Below are 22,856 nucleotides of genomic sequence, written 5' to 3' on the forward strand. Positions count from 1 at the left end.
GACTGTAGCGCCTAGACCGCACGTCATTAGAGACGGAGCACAAGGTCGGATTAGGGAAGGATGGAGAAGGAAATCGGCCGTGCCCTTTCAAAGGGCATTTGTCCGAAGCAATTTGGGCAAATCATGGAAAGCCTAAATCTGGATGGCCAGACGCGAGTTTGAACAGTCGTCCTCCCAAATGCGAGTCCAGTGTGCTAAGCACTGCGCTACCTCGCTATAGGAAGATACAGTAAAAGTTAGTGCATTTAGACACCTCGGAAGCCTAATTACGGAAGACATAAGATGTAATGAGGACGTGAAAACGAATGTAGTAATTGCCAAGAAGGTATTTAATAAGAAGAGGCGGTTTCTATGTGGGTGCATGGACATCGACCTGAGGAAGAGGCCGGCGATTTTGCATTATACAGAGCCCTGACATGGGCACTGAGGAAAGAGGTAGAACGAAGAACAGAAGCATCTGAGATGCAGATTTGGAGGAGAATGAAAAGGATAAAGTGGAAAGTGGATAAATAAAGTGAGAAATAAGGTGTTGAGAAACGTGTGGAAAGAGAGAGAAATTTTAAAGGTAATCAGGAAGATGAAAAGTGATTAGCTTAGGCATTGGATGGGGAGAGGTTGTTTACTGATGGGTGTTATGGAAGGAACGGTGAAAGAAATAAAAAGAAAAGGATACAGAAGATACTAGATGGTGGATGGTATAAGGATATACAACAACTATGAGAAAACGAATAGGGTATCAAATGACAGGACTGCATGTGAAGACGTGCCCTAGGGCATAACACTGGATGATATTCCAGAATTTAACCCAGGATCTCCAGAAAGAGAGCCTAGTACTCTCCCCTGTAGACCACCATGGTCACACTTCCTGTTATGCGACGTACCAGAGTTTCTTCCTGTTTCATTTGTATATGGAGCACGGAACAGATGGCTGCTTAAATGCCTCTAAGCGCGCTGTAATAACTATAATATTTTTTAAAATTTCTTTGTGTTTGTTGGCGATGGCATTTCAGAGGCACAGCAGTTGCAATTATGTATAGTCATTCTGAGGCTGCCCTTTCGTTGATGCTGATTATTAATGCAACATAAACGGTCGGTTTCGAAATACACATTCCACCATCAAATTATAATTTTAAGAAATTGGTCCTGAGTTCCTATGGCCCCAAACTACTGAGGTCATCGGTCCCTAGGCTTATACACTGCTTCATCTATCTTTAACTTACGCTAAGGACAACATACACACTTATGCCTGAGGGAGGACATGAACCTCCGACGGGGTCAGATTATAACTGTTTTAGTTATGTGACATGACTGAACTGCCATGAAAAAAAAAAAACAGACATTTATATTGCGTCCTAGTAAATGTTTACTTCATGAAAGAAATTTAACACCGGACTTATCTAATATATAGGATTTGTAAGATACCACTCAATTTACACGTATCGAGTCATCCACATAAGGATCGAAAGGCTGACTATGGGCACAACAAATCAGTTACCACCGGTAATGACATTCAATTTTAAATCAGTGTCACAATAAAGCAAAACATCATAAATGAAGATTACTAATAATCAGATTCGTCTAGCACATTTTCACATGGAAAGCAACTACAAGCCATCATTAAAACCACGTTGTGGGGCATTAGATAGCATACAAAAATATGATGTAGTAAACTTAGATGTTCATGCACCTCAAACAGTTAATCTGTACAATAATGCTTTTAATTCCTGTTCTTTTCAAGTGCCAAGCAATTAATAAGAAAAAAATTACAAGTAGCTACATTCACGAATATGAATTTGACTAGAGCGGTGTTAATATACTCCGTCTTAAGTTCATTTCACAAAGGAGTGAATGTATTAAAGTATTGTGTATCTCAAAAAGGGAGGCCATTTTATACAATTATTAAGGCAGCCTGCGAATTATCTTCTATATTCCGTTGTCACGTTTTCCTCTTCCAACTCTGGCGTCATACTGGTCCCAGAAACCTCTGCCCATTTATTGCCAAATCCTCTTCAACAACTCAGTCAGTTACAATAGGCTTTTGCTTAATAGTCGTCTCTCACACAATCTGCATTCGCATAAGTAAGATGGCTGCCTTTGTTCACGCCTGACGCCGTCCAGAGAGTCTAACTCAGTACTCCTCCTCATGACTATCAGTGTAATCTTTGGTCCGAGAACTTACTGTGGCCACTTTACGTTTATTAAATAGAGTTCTGCCCCTCTTGAAAATTACAGTATTTTATACAGTTTTTTTCAGAGGACGAAAATAACTTTCTTTTAGCAAAACCCAGGTGTGCAAAAACGAGGAGCTGGATCTAGGAGGCCAGTTATATCTACATCCAATCAATGAAGTACGTCGATGCACGGATAGACGATAACCATGGAAAGGCCGCCGTGCCACTTTACCGCTTAGGTATACTCACATAAAGTTATGCGAAAACTTTCTTTTTTCTTTGTTTTGTTTTACCACTCATACGAAACCCAAACGGACTCTTGAGCGTACCAGCAAAAACTGAGACCCCCCTCATGGTGCATGAGAGTGAGCACTTAAAAATTGTGTTCTGTTGTGAAGGTACTGCTATCTACTACCACCAGATTGCCACGCAGAACACAAATTAGTTATTTTGAAAAAAAAAGCATCCACTTTGTGGTGGACGAATTGAACATGACTGAGAAAATAAGGCATCTGTCTGTGGCGTAATCAGGCACGGATACAGGGGACGGTTCTGTGACGATCGGGGACTCCCCTACCCCTCTTCTCCGATGTCCCCTCCCTCTCCCCAGAATATAATTTGGTTTTACTTCTAAACATTCATGGTGGTGTCTGTTTGTACTATATCGTGTCTCCCTACCACTTTCGCGCAACGACGCTCTGAGCGTGTTTTTTAGGGAATTAACTAGTTTGAACCTGGGACCTGTTGCTGGTAAGGAGACGCCAGACCACACATGACATGTAGAATTCAGAAGAGTTCAGTGAGGCTAGCGATGATATAACCAAATACTAAATGATCTCAGCGTCAGCTCCACTGCACTTCCTGTAAAAGAATCTTAATACTAACTAGATTTAGTGGAAAGGGTTCAAGGCTTTCCTATTTTTAGTTAGCTGGTAAAATAACGTCGAAAAAGCAGTTAAGTTTACCATTGGAAATTTATTCTAATCACAAAACATCGTTTATAAATTGCACTGTTGATAAGAGGAAATGTTTTAATACAGGATGGTAAAAACCAACTGCGTTCAAGAAAAATGTGAACGAATATTCCCTGAATGGGTTTCCAAGTTCTACAATCGATCGAAGGATGACCTATGCCATATCACATCTATAATCTAGGTTTAATTTAAGTTTCACAAAAGAGAAAACTATCAAAATGGTCTACAGTGACCCTCAATTATATTTAATTACTTATCTAACTAGTCGTATATTACAGTGGCTGATGTGGCTTCTCAATAACTATATAACAGAAAAATCATCGCATTTCAGATCTTTACTTCAAGTGGCAAATGTGAACACCATGAGTTTTAATTAACGATCGACACTAGTATTACGCAAAAAGGGGGTGTAACAGATGAGACTTCTGCAGTTCTGAGTGAAGCCTTATGCGTTCATTACCTTGTCGGTGTATAAGCAGCGTCAGGGCGGCAGCGGCCGGCGCAGCAGCCATCCAGCCCGCCGTCTCGGAACTAACTCTCATCTAACTTCTCCTTACTACAATTTACCGAAGTTAGTTTAAAAAAACTATCTGGCTATGTTTTCATCTGACCAATCAGGGTCTCAATGTTAACCTTAAGCTCCGCCTACAAAAATTCTGTCTATCCAATAAGAAACGTTATACTTTTCGTGGTGGGGCAATGTTTTTAAAGTTTGCAACGTAACAGAGACGCTAAAAAGTCTCACGCTAAAACCTGCAGCTAGTGTGGTCCTTTTAGCGTTATCGTAAGATCGATACTGCTCTTCTGGAGGGCTCTATCTTTTAACATGGGCTGGGGAGTGATACTAATGTAACAGACACGCGAAAAAGTCTCACGCTAAAACGTGCGGGTGGTAGTGGCCCTTTTTGTGTTATAGTAAGATCTATACTGCTTTTCTGGAGGGCTCTAGCTTTTAACATGGGCTGGGGGTGATCCTTGACGTACCTGAGACGTGAAAAAGCCTCACGCTAAAACGTGCGGGTTGTATAGTCGTACAGGTAGGCTCGCAGCGTGGGTGCCCAGCTCCTCCCTTATCTAGCTTAACACGGTTCTGCACTCGGCTTCTGTCCTCGTTTTTCCCCTCGGAACTGCGTCTGCCTCACGGTGGGAAAGTACGACATGCATTCAGGCATTCTTGTGTTAGTCTGTGGTATTCCATTTGCTCACTCGTTACTCGTATTACTTTGGTTAATTTAATGTCACGATTTATTCCGAGCTATGTGACATACTACTGGATTTGCTTATCATGTCAGGGTTTTCATGTAAGGTGTTGGATTTGCCTGACACCTTACATACTACCATAATTTAATGTTCCACAGGTATGCTCAATTTTAATAATAAAAACAATAAAATATAAAAAGTTTTATTACTGTCATACCAAGTCCTTTACTCCAGTAATTTGCAATATGGTTTTGCTTTCTTTCAGGGGGTTATGATCCCCACTACCCTCTCCATATTCCCCTCCCCCCTGCCCTTTCCCCTCCAATTGGATCCACTCTTGGCTGTAACACGTGCTAGTTTTACCGTGAATGCCGAGAAAAAGAAGACTCATTTATTGACTTCAAGTTTACTAAAGACTAAAAAAGCCTCTTTTGCGACACTGTTGCTGGGAAAACGGCCTTCAAAATTATGATAAAAGTTTTTAAATAAAAACAGTCTAAGATCGTACGCAAATTGTTAATATTTAAAACTTATTAATTAGGTGACCGGTTTCGATCGTGGTGCTATCATCTTCAGAGAATTAACGCTCCATGATGACGGCTTCAGTGAGTGTGGCTAGGAATAGTGTTTACCGGCGCTATATAGAGGGCTGCTGCTAGCTACACTTTGTAGCCGTCGTCAAGAAGTGTTAATTTTCTGAAGATGACAACACCACGACCAAAACCTGTGACCTAATTAATAAATTTTAACGACGTACATGCGCTCCTAGACTGTTTTCATTTAAAAACTTGTATTTAAAAATATTTTCCTAAAATTTAACAAAACTTTTTAAACCTCATTCTGCCTCGTCATTTCATAGAAAAATTTCTTATTTCATGATTAAAACACAAAGTGTGAACGTTCACGCCAAACGGTTTTCGGCCGGTGTTGCCACCTCAATTTACTGGAAACTCACAGGGTGAAATGTGTTCGATGTTCAGGACCTGCGAACGTTCATGGACGAAGCGACGGACGGCGTCATCTTCTTCAGCATGGGGACCAACATCAGGAGTGAAGATATTCCGGAGAAGCAGAAGGAAGCCATTCTCAGAGTGTTCTCAAAACTGAAGCAGAAGATTCTGTGGAAAGTTGGTACGGAGCGACTGCTCAACCAGCCGGCGAACGTGAGACTAGGGAAGTGGCTGCCCCAGTATGACGTGTTGAGTGAGTACCGAAACTGTTCTACCGCTGCGTCCTTCCAGCCACGGCACAGAACCAGAGGGCTGCGTGGTACAGATTTCACTAAAAAAGTGTCCAAATTTCCCATATGACGGGTTTCTGGCCGGCTGCCTCTCTTCAGATCATTCGTTACACCCGGCCTGTGTGGCCGAGTGGTTCTAGGCTCTACAGTCTGGAGCCGCGCGACCACTACGGTCGCAGATTCGAATCCTGTCTCGGGCATGGATGTGTGTGATGTCCTTAGGTTAGTTAAGTTTAAGTAGTTCTAAGTTCTAGGGGACTGATGACCTCAGAAGTTCAGTCCCATAATACTCAGAGCCATTTGAACCATTCGTTACAGTTACAGAGTAATCCGTCGAATGTGGGAAACTCATGTTGAGCTTGGACAGTGAGCTCTCAGTTTCACATTTGACAGGCTACCCAGTAACTGCAACAATTTATCTGAAGATAGGCAGCTGGCCCGAAACCGGTCATATGGAAATAAGGAAAAGCGATGTAGGGACTCGAATAAATCCAGTTTTAATTTCAACTTTCACTCACTACTGGCTCCTTCCAGTTTTGTCGTTTGGTTGTTGTCAATAGTCAGTGGGTTAGTTGCAAAATATTTTTAAGTTTGCTTTAAGGTAATCTGCGTTTGTTTATGTGAATCTAAAATTTTTAGCAGAGCTTATTTTATTAATAATTTTCTCGTGTCAGTCAGTTCTACATAATCCCAAGAAAGTGTTTGCATACCACCATTAATGATCAAGGCCCACCTCAAACAAATTACTAGGACAGATTTATTACTAATAGTAGTAAACTCCTCAATCTGTATAACAATTTTAATGTTTCTTTCACAAAAGTTCAGCTATTTTCTTTTTCATTTCTTCTAATATGTGATCAGTAATGCTCACACGACTAAAATTAGACTGCACAACTCTCTCCATGTTCAACTCGCTAGTTTCTTGAAGTTGAATGTCCTCAAGAAAATCTGAATAACATCTATTCATTCTTAAGCTTTTATAGGGATTCCTAAAAGCTGTGTTAGTCGGTTCCAGCTTGTGTGTTCATTGTTTGAACACCTACTTCCATTTGATTTTTCTATGAACTGTCCAATATTGACTTACATTTCAAATAAGTTACAATTTTCTTACGTTCAGCAATTTTTTTCGCAGACTTAACTGTAGTATCTTTTTAGTGTTGCCAAAGAAACTAACCTCGCAGGGTGGCCATTTTTTGTTGGGTTTACTTCGATTCTAGATTGGGGCCCCACCCCTAGTTTATTTACTGCTGCACGTATTCGGCAGTCCAACTTATTACACACATCAAAAAAAAGTTTTGCATCACCTCGGTTCCGAGAGTTCCAGAACCTGTACAGAAAATTGGAACAGAGATCAACATAAACATCATTATCGCCCTTCTTATTGCTCATGAAAACCACACATTGCATGTCGTACCACAATACAGCGAGACCGTCAGAGGTGGTGGTCCAGATTGCTGTACACACAGGTACCTCTAATACCCAGTAGCACGTCCTCTTGCCTTGATATATGCCTGTATTCCTGTATTCGTTGTGGCATACTATCCACAGTTCATCAAGTCACTGTTGGTCCAGATTGTCCCACTCCTCAATGGCGATTCGGTGTAGATCCCTCACAGTGGTTGGTGGGTCACGTCGTCCATAAACAGCTCTTTTCAATCTATCCCAGGCATGTTCGATAGGGTTCATGTCTGGAGAAGATGCTGTCCACTCTAGTCGAGCCATCTCGTTATCCTGAAGGAAGTAATTCACAAAATGTGCACGATGGGGGCGCGAATTGTTGTCCATGAAGACGAATGCCTCGCCAATATGCTGCCGATATGGTTGCACTACCGGTCGGAGGGTGGCATCCACGTATCGTACAGCCGTTACGGCGCCTTCCATGACGACCAGCTGCGTACGTCGGCCCCACATAATGCCACCCCTAAACATCAGGGAACCTCCACCTTGCTGCACTCTCTGTACAGTGTGTCTAAGGCTTTCGGCCTGACCAGGTTGCCTCCAAACATGTCACCGACGATTGTGTGGTTGGAGCGATATGCTACAATCATCGGTGAAGATAACGTGATGCCAATCCTGTGCGGTTCATTCGGCATGTCGTTGGGACGATCTGTAACGCGCTGCATGGTGTCGTTGTTGCAAAGATAGACCTCGCCATGGACGTCGGGAGTGAAGTTGCGCATCATGCAGCCCATTGTGCACTGTCTGAGTTGTAACAAGACGTCCTGTGGCGTTGCTGTCAGGGTTCCTCCGAGCCATAATCCGTAGCTAGCGGTCATCCACTGCAGTAGTAGCCCTTGGGTGGCCTGAGCGTGGCATGTCATCGATAGTTCCCGCCTTTTGTACAGGGTGTTTCAAAAATGACCGGTATATTTGAAACGGTAATAAAAACTAAACGAGCAGCGATAGAAATACACCGTTTGTTGCAATATGCTTGGGACAACAGTACATTTTCAGGCGGACAAACTTTCGAAATTACAGTAGTTACAATTTTCAACAACAGATGGCGCTGCAAGTGATGTGAAAGATATAGAAGACAACATAGTCTGTGGGTGCGCCATTCTGTACGTGGTCTTTCTGCTGTAAGCGTGTGCTGTTCACAACGTGCAAGTGTGCTGTGGACAGCATGGTTTATTCCTTAGAACAGAGGATTTTTCTGGTGTTGGAATTCCATCGCCTAGAACACAGTGTTGTTGCAACAAGACGAAGTTTTCAACGGAGGTTTAATGTAACCAAAGGACCGAAAAGCGATACAATAAAGGATCGGTTTGAAAAATTTCAACGGACTGGGAACGTGACGGATGAATGTGCTGGAAAGGTAGGGCGACCGCGTACGGCAACCACAGAGGGCAACGCGCAGCTAGTGCAGCAGGTGTTCCAACAGCGGCCTCGGGTTTCCGTTCGCCGTGTTGCAGCTGCGGTCCAAATGACGCCAACGTCCACATATCGTCTCATGCGCCAGAGTTTACACGTCTATCCATACAAAATTCAAACGCGGCAACCCCTCAGCGCCGCTACCATTGCTGCACGAGAGACATTCGCTAACGATATAGTGCACAGGATTGATGACGGCGATATGCATGTGGGCAGCATTTGGTTTACTGACGAAGCTTATTTTTACCTGGATGGCTTCGTCAATAAACAGAACTGGCGCATATGGGGAACCGAAAAGCCCCATGTTGCAATTCCATCGTCCCTGCATCCTCAAAAAGTACTGGTCTGAGCCGCCATTTCTTCCAGAGGAATCATTGGCCCATTTTTCAGATCCGAAACGATTACTGCATCACGCTATCTGGACATTCTTCGTGAATTTTTGGCGTACAAACTGCTTTAGACGACACTGCGAACACCTCGTGGTTTATGCAAGATGGTGCCCGGCCACATCACACGACCGACGTATTTAATTTCCTGAATGAATATTTCGATGATCGTGTGATTGCTTTGGGCTATCCGAAACATACGGGAGGCTGCGTGGATTGGCCTCCCTATTCGCCAGACACGAACCCCTGTGACTTCCTTCTGTGGGGAAACTTGAAAGACCAGGTGTACCGCCAGTATCCAGAAACAATTGAACAGCTGAAGCAGTACATCTCATCTGCATGTGAAGCCATTCTGCCAGACACGTTGTCAAAGGTTTCGGGTAATTTCATTCAGAGACTACGCCATATTATTGCTACGCATGGTGGCTATGTGGAAAATATCGTACTATAGAGTTTCCCAGACCGCAGCGCCATCTGTTGTTGACAATTGTAACTACTGTAATTTCGAAAGTTTGTCTGCCTGAAAATGTACTGTTGTCCCAAGCATATTGCAACAAACGGTGTATTTCTATCGCTGCTCGTTTAGTTTGTATTGCCGTTTCAAATATACCGGTCATTTTTGAAACACCCTGTATGTCCTCCATGTCCGAACAACATCGCTTTGATTCACTCCGAGACGCCTCGACACTTCCCTTGTTGAGAGCCCTTCATGACACAAAGTAACAACGCGGACGCGATAGAACCGCGGTAGTGACTGTCTAGGCATGGTTGAACTACAGACGACATGAGTCGTATTCCTCCTTCCTGGTGGAATGACTGGAAATGATCGGCTGTCGGACCCCTCCATCTAATAGGCGCTGCTCATGCATGGTCGTTTATATCTTTGGGCGAGTTTAGCGACATGTCTGAACAGTCAAAGGGACTGTGTCTGAGATACAATATGTACAGTCAACGTCTATCTTCAGGAGTTCTGGGAACTGGGGTGATTCAAAACTTTATTTGATGTGTGTATTTTTCACATCAAGCCAGGTATTTTCTTTAGTAAAATATCTGCACTGTTTTGAAGTCGAGCCTCGCAGTAACAAAGGTACAGCCTCATTGGTCAAGTGGGTTTCAACAGTTTCGTTGTCAACAACATTGCTGGTACACACATAACACATTCTCTTACCTCCATCACAATCAGTGGTATCCTCCACTGCGCGTTTAGATGTAATTTTCAACCACTTCTCGCGAGTTCGGCCATTCTGATTTGGTTTTCTGTGATTTCCCTAAATCGCATCAGGCAAATACCGGGATGGTTCCGCCGATAGTGCACGGCCGACGTCCTTCCCCATCCTTCCTTAATCCGATGAGACCGGTGACCTCGCTGTTTGGTCTCTTCTCCAGCATTAACTCTGAACCGCTTCAACACTTGTAACACTGGTGTTGCTCTACAAATGTTACACGGTTTCAACTGGAGCGTCCCCTTAGAAAAATTAATGAATTACTGTGCTGATAAACCTCTACCTTATTTGATTTTCAAACAGCTGAGCAAAACTGAACTTACTCAGACATTACTCTCTTTACTTAGTCTGATCAACACTAAACTGACGCACAATATTTTTAGCGCAACGCAATCTGACTTTCAAAAATCCCTACAAAAGAATGGCCCTGACTAACAATAACCTATACCTTTCACGAATCACTTACCTCACAAAAATCTTCGTTACTCGAACTACTGCAATACAGCGAGCGCCACTACTACCAGCGAAGTAAAAGATTCTAACTACTGAAGGCACAAACTACTGATAGGCATAGTTAGCAAATGAAAGATTTTGATAGAGAACAAAGAATGTATTTACCTTAATAGTGTTCAAAAGTCATAATACGTTACACGCTGTTAACATCCAGCTGCCCAACACTACAATAGCGAACAACAATGCAAACCAGCCACAGACTGCACACAGCACAGTCAGTGATTTTCATACAGAACGCTAAGTAGCGTTACCAACATAAAAATCTAAACAGCCTACTTACACCTAACAGCCTACTTACACAACCTGTTAGCCAGATGGCTATAAAAAGACGCAAAATAGCACAAAATAAGAACAGAAGAGAAAGGCAGCCGCTTGCGGGAATAATGTTTGCATCCGAACATGCCCGAAACTTCCGGAAAAGCAAAAACAAAAAACGAAGCAGATGCTCATAATCGAAGACTGGGTCGTGGTAGCCAACGCAAAGTGTATGTAAAAAAAATGAAGGTTGTGATAGATATCTACGACCAGTTTAATAATGCTTTTTCTTTATTAACAAATATACTCTCAAATTACATTGGAAATTTAATATTTCGTGATTTTTCCCCACTGCCAGTACGGCGTACTAAAGCACTTATTTTTCCCAGTTCGGAAAGAGGAAAATCATTTTATAGCGATGTACAGTACCGGTGCATACCGGCCCGCCGAAAGTGGTGCGGATAGTGTTGGTTCGTCAGAGAACGAAGCTTCTTGTATCCATATCGCCACCCGAAATTAACCCGGGCACTGAACACAACGCTTTCAGCAATACTGGTAGACGACTCTCAACTTTGCGGAAGGCATCAAACCCAACTAACAGCAGAACGAAACTCGCAAATATTGAAATTAAAATCTTCTGGGTTGTTAGGCCCTGTCATATTTCTTCAGAAAATTGACGTTTGACCCCTCTGCTGCGATCTTCTTCGGGAGATTGTCGTGTTTACTATAGATTACACACTGTCAGATACCATTGTCGCCTTCTCTTATAATGGAGAGTTTCCCCGCGCTTCTGCTGGAGTAGTAGGATTATTGGATAAAAATCTTGGGCTACGATTGGTGGTCCATCGTCAGTGGATAATAGAAGTTTTCCCGCGCTAGTGCTGAAGAAGAGGACTATTGGCTAAAACGCCTGTGGCTACCACTGGTGGGCCAACGTCACTGGCTGGAAAGGGATTTTTCCCGCACTTATACTGGAGAAGAGTTATTGGTTAAAATTCATGTTGCCATGTCAAGGCCACAGTTCTCGGACTTTTATTCTCTAAATGTTGGTTTCCTTAGCCAGCACACGTGCGTAACTGAGATCGATAATCGATGTCAAGCCACAGGTCTCGGACTTTTATTCTCTAAATGTTGGTTTCCTTAGCCAGCACACGTGCGTAACTGAAATCGATAATCGATATCAAGGCCACAGGTCTCGGACTTTTATTCTCTAAATATTGGTTTCCTTAGCCAGCACACGTGCGTAACTCAAATCGATAATCGATATCAAGGCCACAGGTCTCGGACTTTTATTCTCTAAATGTTGGTTTCCTTAGCCAGCACACGTGCGTAACTGAGATCGATAATCGATGTCAAGCCACAGGTCTCGGACTTTTATTCTCTAAATGTTGGTTTCCTTAGCCAGCACACGTGCGTAACTGAAATCGATAATCGATATCAAGGCCACAGGTCTCGGACTTTTATTCTCTAAATGTTGCTTTCCTTAGCCAGCACACGTGTGTAACTGAAATCGATAATCAATATCAAGGCCACAGGTCTCGGACTTTTATTCTCTAAATGTTGGTTTCCTTAGCCAGCACACGTGCGTAACTGAGATCGATAATCGATGTCAAGCCACAGGTCTCGGACTTTTATTCTCTAAATGTTGGTTTCCTTAGCCAGCACACGTGCGTAACTGAAATCGATAATCGATATCAAGGCCACAGGTCTCGGACTTTTATTCTCTAAATATTGGTTTCCTTAGCCAGCACACGTGCGTAACTCAAATCGATAATCGATATCAAGGCCACAGGTCTCGGACTTTTATTCTCTAAATGTTGGTTTCCTTAGCCAGCACACGTGCGTAACTGAAATCGATAATCGATATCAAGGCCACAGGTCTCGGACTTTTATTCTCTAAATGTTGGTTTCCTTAGCCAGCACACGTGCGTAACTGAAATCGATAATCGATATCAAGGCCACAGGTCTCGGACTTTTATTCTCTAAATGTTGCTTTCCTTAGCCAGCACACGTGTGTAACTGAAATCGATAATCAATATCAAGGCCACAGGTCTCGGACTTTTATTCTCTAAATGTTGGTTTCCTTAGCCAGCACACGTGCGTAACTGAAATCGATAATCGATATCAAGCCACAGGTCTCGGACTTTTATTCTCTAAATGTTGGTTTCCTTAGCCAGCAGACATGCGTAACTGAAATCGATAATCGATATCAAGGCCACAGGTCTCGGACTTTTATTCTCTAAATGTTGCTTTCCTTAGCCAGCACACGTGCGTAACTGAAATCGATAATCGATATCAGGCCACAGGTCTCGGACTTTTATTCTCTAAATGTTGGCTTCCTTAGCCAGCACACGTGCGTAACTGAAATCGATATCAAGGTCACAGTTCTCGTGAACAACGGCCTCGACATCGCTTTCAATAACGTACAGGTGCTGGCTAAGGAAACCAAAATTTTGAGAATGAAAGTCCGAGAAGCGATTCAAATTTCTAAGAACGCGTGTAACTTTATAGGTAGGATGTTTACAGGCTTCCGACATCGTGACTTCCTGCCATCAAGGAAGTGAATATGCGGCCGCGGTGTGCGAGCAACACAAACAATGCCCTGGAAGCCACTTCTGTCGACAATAATATGTTGGATGATCATTCATCCTCGCTTACTCAGCCTGTTTCGCTTCAAGCCAATGTTGCGGGCCCACCAATAGCAGCAGGATTAATTTTGACCAATATCTCTTCTATGACATAAGTGCGGGGAAAATCCGATTCTGACAAACGAATTCACAAGCGTTTCAATCAATAACCCCTATCTTCAGCGTTAGCACGGTAAAACTTCTCTTACTATCCAATGACGATGGCCCACTAATGGTAGCGCAAGATTTTAAACCAATAATCCCACTTCTCCAGCACAAGCTTGGGAAAACTCTCCTTTGTAAGAGAAAGCGACACTGGTCTCTGACAGTGTTCAGTCTACAGTGGACTGAAGAAGATACCCGCAGAGGGGTTGAAACGTCGATTGTTGGAAGAAATATGACTCGGCCTAACAATCAAGAATTTTTTGACTTCGGTGGCAGCAGCCACGGAAGCCTGCAGACTTACATAGCAAATATTATCTACTGACGTTAGCAACTGCCATCTACTCAAAACAGAAGACGCTTGTAAAAAGTCATCTGTGTTCCAACGGTAATATGACAGTGTTATCACAATTGTGAGGCCGCCTTGATGCAGAACACAATGTTATTTGTTTACTTATTGATTCCCCAAACTATCGCCATCGTCAGTGGATTCTTTAAATCTAAGACACGCAGAAAATATCGAAGTTATACTAACAATGAAACACATTATTACATTCTTACTGGTCGTTTTTTGAAATATCGTTTTCTGTTGATACTTTCATGTTACCTTATTTGTTGTATGTTGTAGTAGTATGAAAGTATCCACAGAAAACTATATTTAAAAAAGTTGTATAATTATGCTATTTTTTGTATGTTTTAAATTTAAAGAACCTGCTAATGACGGCGCTATTTGTCATCGTAACGAGTTTGGCGAATACATAAGTAAACAAATAACATCGGGTTTTGCACCAAGGCGGATTCACAGTACCCATATTGTTATTTTTCTATGCAAATACGGACCAAATTGAAGCGTTCCAAGTACAAAGTAGATCAAGCAGCCCTATCGAGTAGGCTCCCTACTTGCGCTGTAATGGTAGCGTCCCTCTTCCTGCCCCTCCCCATCGCCTCAAACACCGCCCCCCCCCCCCCCCCCCCCGGGCCTTCCGCTGGAACCCTGCACCATGGCTGTAATTATTTGAACACTCAAACACGCACCAACATTTAAGTTATTTTCATGTAATTTGGTGGTGGTGGTGGTGGTGGTGGTGGTGGTGGTGGTGGTGGTGGTGGTGGTGGTGTTGTGTGTGTGTGTGCGACCTATTTGTACATTTCGGGGACCGGGCATCCCCACCGGAAATCATTTTGATAGCTGGAGCCCCACACTGCTCTTTCACTTAAATTAACATCGTGCGTAGGTTGAGTTGTTACAAAAAGCTGCTCCGCATCAAATTTTGCTCTCTGGTGTTGTCATTCAAAGTTTTTCTTCTTCTTCTTCTTCTTCTTGTTATTATTGTTTCAAACCTCTTTATCTAATTCTAAGCGGTGCTGTGTGTAACGGGTAAGTATCTGCTTCTATAGTTTCATAGTTTTGAGATTTATCTGAAGAGAGACAAATGTAGAGTAGATAGTTTCATAGACAAATGTAGAGCAGATGAACGATGAAGTGTAGTGGTGTAAGTTCTTCCATAAATCAGAGACAGAACATGCGCTGAGGAGCCAAAGAAACTGGTACACCTGCCTAATATCGTGTAGGGCACCCGCGAACACGCAGAAGTGCCGCAACATGACGTGGCGTGCACTCGACTAATGACTGAAGTAGTGCTGGAGGGAACTGACACCATGAATCCTGCAGGGCTATCCATAAATCCGTAAGAGTACGAGAGGATGGAGATCTCTTCTGAACAGCACGTTAGAAGGCATCCCAGATATGCTCAATGTTCATGTCTGGGGAGTTTGATAGCCACTCAGAAGAGTGTTCCTCGAGACACTCTGTAACAATTCTGGACGTGTGAGGTGTCGCATTGCTCTGCTAGAGTTCCCCAAGTCAGCCAGAATGCACAATGTGGACGCAGGTTATCACACAGGGTGCTTACGTTCTTGTCATCTGTTGCAGTCGTATGTAGACATATCAGCGGTCCCATACCGCTCTACCTGCACACTCGCCAGACCATTACAGAGCTTCCACCAGCTTGAACAGTCCCCTTTTGACACGCACAGCCCATCGATTTATAACATTGTCTCCATACCCGTACACCCCCATCCGCTCGATACAATTTGAAGCGAGAGGCGTCCGACCAGGCAACATATTTCCAGTCATCAACTGTCCATTGTCGTGTTGACATTCCCAGGCGAGGCGTAAAGCTTTGTGTCGTGCAGTCATCAAGGTTCCGAAAGCACATATCGGTAATGTCCCGCTGAATGGTTCGCACGCTGACGTCTGTTGCTGGCCCAGCACTGAAATCTGCAGCAAAGTGCGGAAGGGTTGCACTTCTGTCGCGCTGAATGATTCTCTTCACTCGTCATTGGTCTCGTTCTTCTAGAATCTTTTTTCCGGCCGCAGCGATATCGGAGATTTGATATTTTACCGGATTTCTAATATTCACGGTACATTCATGAAACAGCCGTAAGGAAAAATCCTCACTTCATCGCTACCATTGCTCGTGCGCGGACAATAACTCCACGTTCAAAGGCGCTTAAATCTTCATAACCTACCATTTTAGCAGCGGTAACCGATCTAGGACCCAGACAATTGTTGTGTTATATCGGCGATGCAGACCGAAGGACCGTTTTCTGCTGGTTTACCTGTCTCTGTTTTCGAATACACATCCCTGTACCAGTTTCATTGGCGTTTCAGTGTATATACACTATTTACAAGTTTAATTGAAAAGGAATAATGTATAATCGCACTGTAAAATTTAAGAGTAAAGTTTCTGTACTGTAGGAAGATAAACTCATACGTAACATGCTTCAGATGCTTTGTAATGCCAGGGCCGATATATTGCCCATCGGATGGTTTGAGTTAATGACGGTATCTTGAAATTCATACTTAATCTGACTTTTACTTATTTCCTCTTTCCAGAACATGAGAACACGAGACTCTTCATAACTCACGGAGGCCTGATGAGCATACAGGAGGCCATTTCAGCGGGAGTGCCGCTGCTGGGAATCCCAGTGTTCGGAGACCAGCAGGTGAACCTGGGCAGAGTGGAGAGCGACGGCTTCGGCATCATGCTCACCATGGACAACATCACCGAGACCTCATTCGGCTGGGCGTTGTCCGAACTACTGACGAACCCAAGGTAGGCGCCTTGCAGAACGTGACGTCTCAAGTTTCCTCTGAGGGGCTGATTCATCTGGATCGCAGCACGGGGGTCTGAACCACTCTCCTGCAGTATGAAGGTCTTGAGTAGGGTATCCATTACTCATGTATGGGGTGTCTGTCCTTCCGGACATGTCTGAAAGAACCGACACCAATTTGACTCTGCATCTACTAGGAGTCAAGACACAAATGAATTAAAGACATTATCTGCCAGCGGGCATTGATTTAAACCAATGCAGTAAGTTTCTTACTTTCTAGGCACAGTGTCCGGATGGCTCAGTGGTCTAGTCGGCCTAAAGCCGTCGGCACACGGACCGTGCTGCCGAACGTTAACGTTCAGCGTGCCAAGTTCAACGTGCAACTGAACGCTCAGGAACGATGCGACTTGTGCATACGGTACGTGGGCCTCAACGTGGTATACGCGATCGCAACGCACTCCTGCGACAGTTGAGGGATGGTTCTAGTTCGTAAATCACACTGTTTACGCAATGGGCGCGCGTAAAATTCCCACGTTAGCCCTATTAAAATGCACATTTCCTTCATCGTCCATGAAAAGGAAAGTACGGTGTCCAGTCAATAAGGACACAGGCTTACAAAAGTTCCATTACAAAAATTGCGGTACAAATTTGGAATGCTTCTCCGCATAAGATAAACAATATTTCATCATTCCCATATTTTAGTAAAACCCCAAGGTCAGTCTTACTTGATCACTGTTCCTACCTAGTAGCAGAATCTTTGCAACGTGTGAATTGCGAAGCATAAAAGATAAAGGAGCAAAATACGATTATACAAGTAGCGCAGGCGGTCCTGTAGATTAAGCCAATCGAACCAAGTCACCCCTCAAAAAAAGGTGAACTTGTATTTACATAACATCAAATATTATAACATATACTTTTATTAAACTAATAATAAAGTATCAGAAACTAATAAAAGCACGAATGTTAGGAAAAAAATTAAGAAGTGTTCAGACGCGAACCACCGCCCCAACAAATACTCCTTATCGAGCAGAGACGCTACTCATTACGCTTTCTTTTCTTTTTTTTAATCTCCTTTTGTTCGCTTTCGTTCGTTGCATCTGCTCGGTACGGACGTCGTAAGATATCCGTATAAGTTCGTTGTTGATCGATTAACTCAATTTCTATATTAAAGAGGGCTGCTAACCCTCTGACCGAACACGCTGAGCTACCGTGCAGGCTCGCTGAACCAACAACACGCTGTATGCAGTTCGCCATATTATGTTACGCCATACTAAAAACATTAATCGTAGATGACTGGTACTAATTGAAATTTAATTATAACACATTGTACCAAGAACAATGTGTTTTGGGTGGATCTTCGGTGTGTCGCTGCCTTCAAATAGCCTACCCTCATAATACGCAAGTTACAATAATTCTTTTGCCACGAATGTGATGTTTCTCATTATTTATTGAAACGAATCACACAACTAACAACGGTTTTTCCAGGGATTCTCAATTTTCTGATGCTCAGAAACCGTGTTTATACATATAGGCTTGAAATGAATGCCAATATGGCACCTCACAACTCTGTACTGAAGGGAGACGGCGTGCGTGTGACGTAGGTGGCGTTGTGCCATCTCATTGGTCAACGCTCAGACGCACGCTCAGAATATCTGACATGCCAGATATTGCTCTGCACGTTCGGAAAGACTCCCGAACGTGCTGTTCCACGGTATGTCGTCAGAAACTCGGCACGCTCAACGCTCAACGTTCGGATGTACGGTAGTGTGCAGATGGCTTTAGGCTGTGGAGCGGTGCGGTACGTCCAGGCCGCTCCGTGTCGCGTTTCCGGCTGTGTTGTTGTTTACCGCTCCAACGCGCTAGTTTTAAGTGTTACGTTCAAATGGCTCTAAGCAGTATGGGAGTTAACGTCTGAGGTTACCAGTCCCCTAAACCTAACCAACCTAAGGAAATCACACACATCCATGCCCGATGCAGATTTCGAACCTGCAACCGTAGCAGTAGCGCGGTTCCGGACGGAAGCGCCTAGAACCTCTCGGCCACAGCGGCGGGCTGTAGTTACGTTCCTGACATCCGATGGCTCTTTCATATCGGAAAGCCACTATCAAGCTGCAGTTCGACACTACGTACTCTACACCCAAGGCCCAAGAAGTAGAGAGATTTCTACGCGACGTGATAAATGTTGACCCGAACGAGTTGCTTGGTATCCACTTAGCTTGTTTCCAGCGTTGTATATCTTAAGTTCACTGACGACGACGCCTGTGACAAACTTCTCAGACGTTCGACGGAAGGTTATCATTTCGGCCGCTCTGACGGAAACGTGGGTGTGGTCTGTAGTTACGTTCCTGACATCCGATGGCTCTTTCATATCGGAAAGCCACTATCAAGCTGCAGTTCGACAGTACGTACTCTACACCCAAGGCCCAAGAAGTAGAGAGATTTCTACGCGACGTGATACATGTTGACCCGAACGAGTTGCTTGGTATCCACTTAGCTTGTTTCCAGCATTGTATGTCTTAAGTTCACTGACGATGACGCCTGTGACAAACTTCTCAGACGTTCGACGGAAGGTTATCATTTCGGCCGCTCTGATGGAAACGTGGGTGTGGTCTGTAGTTACGTTCCTGACATCCGATGGCTCTTTCATATCGGAAAGCCACTATCAAGCTGCAGTTCGACACTACGTACTCTACACCCAAGGCCCAAGAAGTAGAGAGATTTCTACGCGACGTGATACATGTTGACCCGAACGAGTTGCTTGGTATCCACTTAGCTTGTTTCCAGCGTTGTATATCTTAAGTTCACTGACGATGACGCCTGTGACAAACTTCTCAGACGTTCGACGGAAGGTTATCATTTCGGCCGCTCTGACGGAAACGTGGGTGTGGTGACGCTCGATCGTGCTGGATTGGGAATGCAAAATATGCGCGTGTCTGAGCTAGCATTTGAAAATCCAGCGGATTTGGTCACCCTGCTAATCTACCCTAAGGTACACTCCTCGGCCATAAGACCGAAGAATGAAAGACCTTCGAAACTTACCCTGTCCTTAACAGGTTGCGACAGATCCGTAATGAGAATGAGATTTTCACTCTGCAGCGGAGTGTGCGCTGATATGAAACTTCCTGGCAGATTAAAACTGCGTGCCGGACCGAGAATCGAATTCGGGACCTTTGCCTTTCGCGGGCAAGTGCACTACCAGCTGAGCTACCCAAGCACGACTCACGCCCCGTCTTCATAACTTTAGGAGACGAGGTACTGGCAGAAGTAAGGCTGTGAGGACCGGGCGTGAGTCGTGCTTGGGTAGCTCAGATAGATTGGGGCAAAGGTCCCAAGTTCGAGTCTCGGTCCGGCACACAGTTTCAATCTGCCAGGAAGTTTCAGATCTTTAATGAATTTCACCGCCATATACCTTCGTATTTCACGATCGCTGGTTGCATGGCGACGGAGGACCTACTCCAGATGTGGCCAGGTACGAGACATGGGTACCGAATGCCTGCAACGCCGTCTCGTGCAGACGCCCTCAGCCGATCACAGTCAACCGTCGATAGCAACCTCTATGCCGATTACGTATGTTGCGGAGGCGAACGGGAGACGCCAGCTGTCTATGACGACCCTTCTATATTGGTGCAAGCCTCGGGGGTCCCTGCAAGTGTTCCTCAGGAGCTCCCCGCATCTCCCGGTGCCGATGCTTCTGTTGTCCTCTCGTCGAGCCCAGGCGCACCGCTACAACGACAAGCCGACGGCGCGGTGGAAGTTGAAGAACAGGATGCAGGGTCCTCCCCCTGCCCTACGCCGGGAACAGAGGCGAGAGAGCGTAAACAGAAATCGCCAAAGCGCCATAAGAAACGGCGCATACCAACCAATGCAATAAAACAGCCCGAGAAGGCAACGATGGATGATGAGTTGCGTCAGCCAATAAACCGATCCGACACGGGCGATTCTAACGTACCATACGGCTCGGCGACTTCTCCCGCTACCGGTGGCTCTGCACACTGTGGGGATGCGGAAGCTCACCGAAGCACCGACTTCAGGGATGCACCCAAGACTACGTCTGCCTCTCGAGGCCCATTGGTGTCGCCGTCCCTGGGAGTCTGGGCGCAGGAGATGGAGATGCAGGATGCGTCTCAGGACCCTGACGATGCACCGACGCTGCTGGCAGCGTCTACGTTGCCGGCGACAGACGCCTAGGCCGACACGACCCACACCCGTCACTTTCTATTTCTACGAGCTAATGACGCTCCGACCACGACCACGGCCCACCTGTGATACCAAGGACACCCTCCGTGACTTGATGGAACAGGCATACCGCCTCGCCACGATCAATGTCAACGGCGTTCCTTCTGCTGCGGATCTGGATGTTGTTTTCCTTCAAGAAGTCAGATCAGGACTCTATATCGATACCTACGGATATGACGCCTACACTGTGCCCTCAGATGTTGGTGGCAGAGGTGCGGCAATTCTACTGAGGGAAGGGATTATGGCAACTGATGTCTCCTATTTACCGTCGGCCCGGGTGATCGCACTCACGATTGGTTCAGTTCGTCTGGTGAACCTATATGCTCCTTCCGGCGCCGATAGAAGGAGAGAACGCCGCACCTTTTTTGCGGAAGACTTAGCTGTGCTCTTCTAGGGCAATGCCGACTACTTGGAAGTAGGCGGACATTTCAGTTGTGTGCTCAGACCGTCCGATCAGATGCCGCACTATACCATCTGCCCAACGCTTCAGGCACTTGTAAAGAACTTCGCTTTGTCAGACACATGGGTCATACAACACTTCGACCGAAAGGCATACACCTACTGTGGTATCGATAGTAACGATGCCACATAGTTTCTCAAGTTGGCACTACGAGAGACACAGAAGACAGCGCCCTCTAGCCGGTGCCGTCGAGGTCTATGAGCTCCGCTACTGCTTCAGCCCATTGCATCAGGTGCAAACAGCCAGGACACTTCGCTTCAACTTTGCACCACCTTGCAAGTTATGTAATATGTTTGCATATGTTATCCGCTAGTAAAGGTGCCTTAACTGTATCTACAGTACCGAGAGTTTAGTACCTTTTCCTGTTCCTGTTCCTGTTCCTTACCCATGCGCCGCCTCCCAGGGGGGATACAAAACCTACTTTACTTGTCATTCCGGGAGCCGTTTGAATCGAGTCTATGTCATAAGCGTCCTGCGGTCGGCAGTTGTCGTTGCTGAGATGTGTCCGGCAGCGTTCTCGGACCACCTAGCGTTTGTGTGTAACCTCACCCTCCCCCCGCCAACGCGTCCGACGAAGTATAGACCCGCGGTTCCTCAACGTGGCCCTTCTTGATGAGGTAAATTGCAGACGCGAAGTGGAGTCCACATGGAGCAAATGCCACTGGCGGTTACCCGCCTACGGTTCCGTACTTCAGTGATGGTTACGGTGTGTCAAATCCACTTTCTGCCAAACATTAGCCAGCTATGGACGAGATAGAGGGTGCTGGTGTACCGGGAGCACTGATTTCTACTACACTGCGCTCCGCGAGCTGGCTGTGCAGTCGCCGTTGTCAGAACGACAATCTGCAGAACACCGCGTCAACGCACAGTTGTACCACCACCGCACGTCTCACGGGTGTGCGGGAGCCAGCGAACACAACTGAAGATGTTAGTGGAGAGCGACCTTCCCTCCATCATATCATTCAAGATAGAAGAAGACGCAAGAAGCAGCTCATTAGGAAGGTCGAGACTGGAGGATGCACGACGAGTTGCCACACAAATGGACATCGTCCGAGCATTCAGATAGTCGTATACACTTCTCTACGAGCGAGAGTACAAAATGGATGTAGGAGTCAGGTAAGTCCTATCCGACCTACCTTCCTGTCGGAACCCGCAAGATGATGCCACACTCTTTTTGAAGGTGACTTTGCAAGAACTACGAGCGGATATGTTCCACTGTGCTTCCAACAAAACGCCAGGCCCTGACGGACTCCCTTTTGAATTTTACAAAAGAGCGTATGGACTATCAGACCACTTGTGTGATTGGATTGAAGAGTTCCTAGATAACAGAACGCAGCATGTCATTCCCAATGGAGAGAAGTCTTCCGAAGTAAGAGTGATTTCAGGTGTGCCGCAGGGGAGTGTCGTAGGACCGTTGCTAT

The 22,856-nt window shown here is 45.1% G+C and overlaps 1 protein-coding gene across 2 annotated transcripts in view; it reads left to right on the forward strand.

The window, feature by feature from the left end:
* Nucleotides 1-22,856, forward strand: part of LOC126284227 (UDP-glycosyltransferase UGT5-like) — a 219,129-nt gene that overhangs the window by 182,856 nt on the left and 13,417 nt on the right. For both annotated transcript variants that reach the window (XM_049983001.1, XM_049983002.1), the window contains 2 exons: nt 5,326-5,548; nt 16,522-16,741. In XM_049983001.1, coding sequence (XP_049838958.1) covers nt 5,326-5,548; nt 16,522-16,741 — 443 coding nt within the window. The remainder of the gene's footprint in view (nt 1-5,325; nt 5,549-16,521; nt 16,742-22,856) is intronic.

The sequence above is a fragment of the Schistocerca gregaria genome, chromosome 8 (assembly GCF_023897955.1).
Source record: "Schistocerca gregaria isolate iqSchGreg1 chromosome 8, iqSchGreg1.2, whole genome shotgun sequence".
Lineage (NCBI taxonomy): Eukaryota > Metazoa > Arthropoda > Insecta > Orthoptera > Acrididae > Schistocerca > Schistocerca gregaria.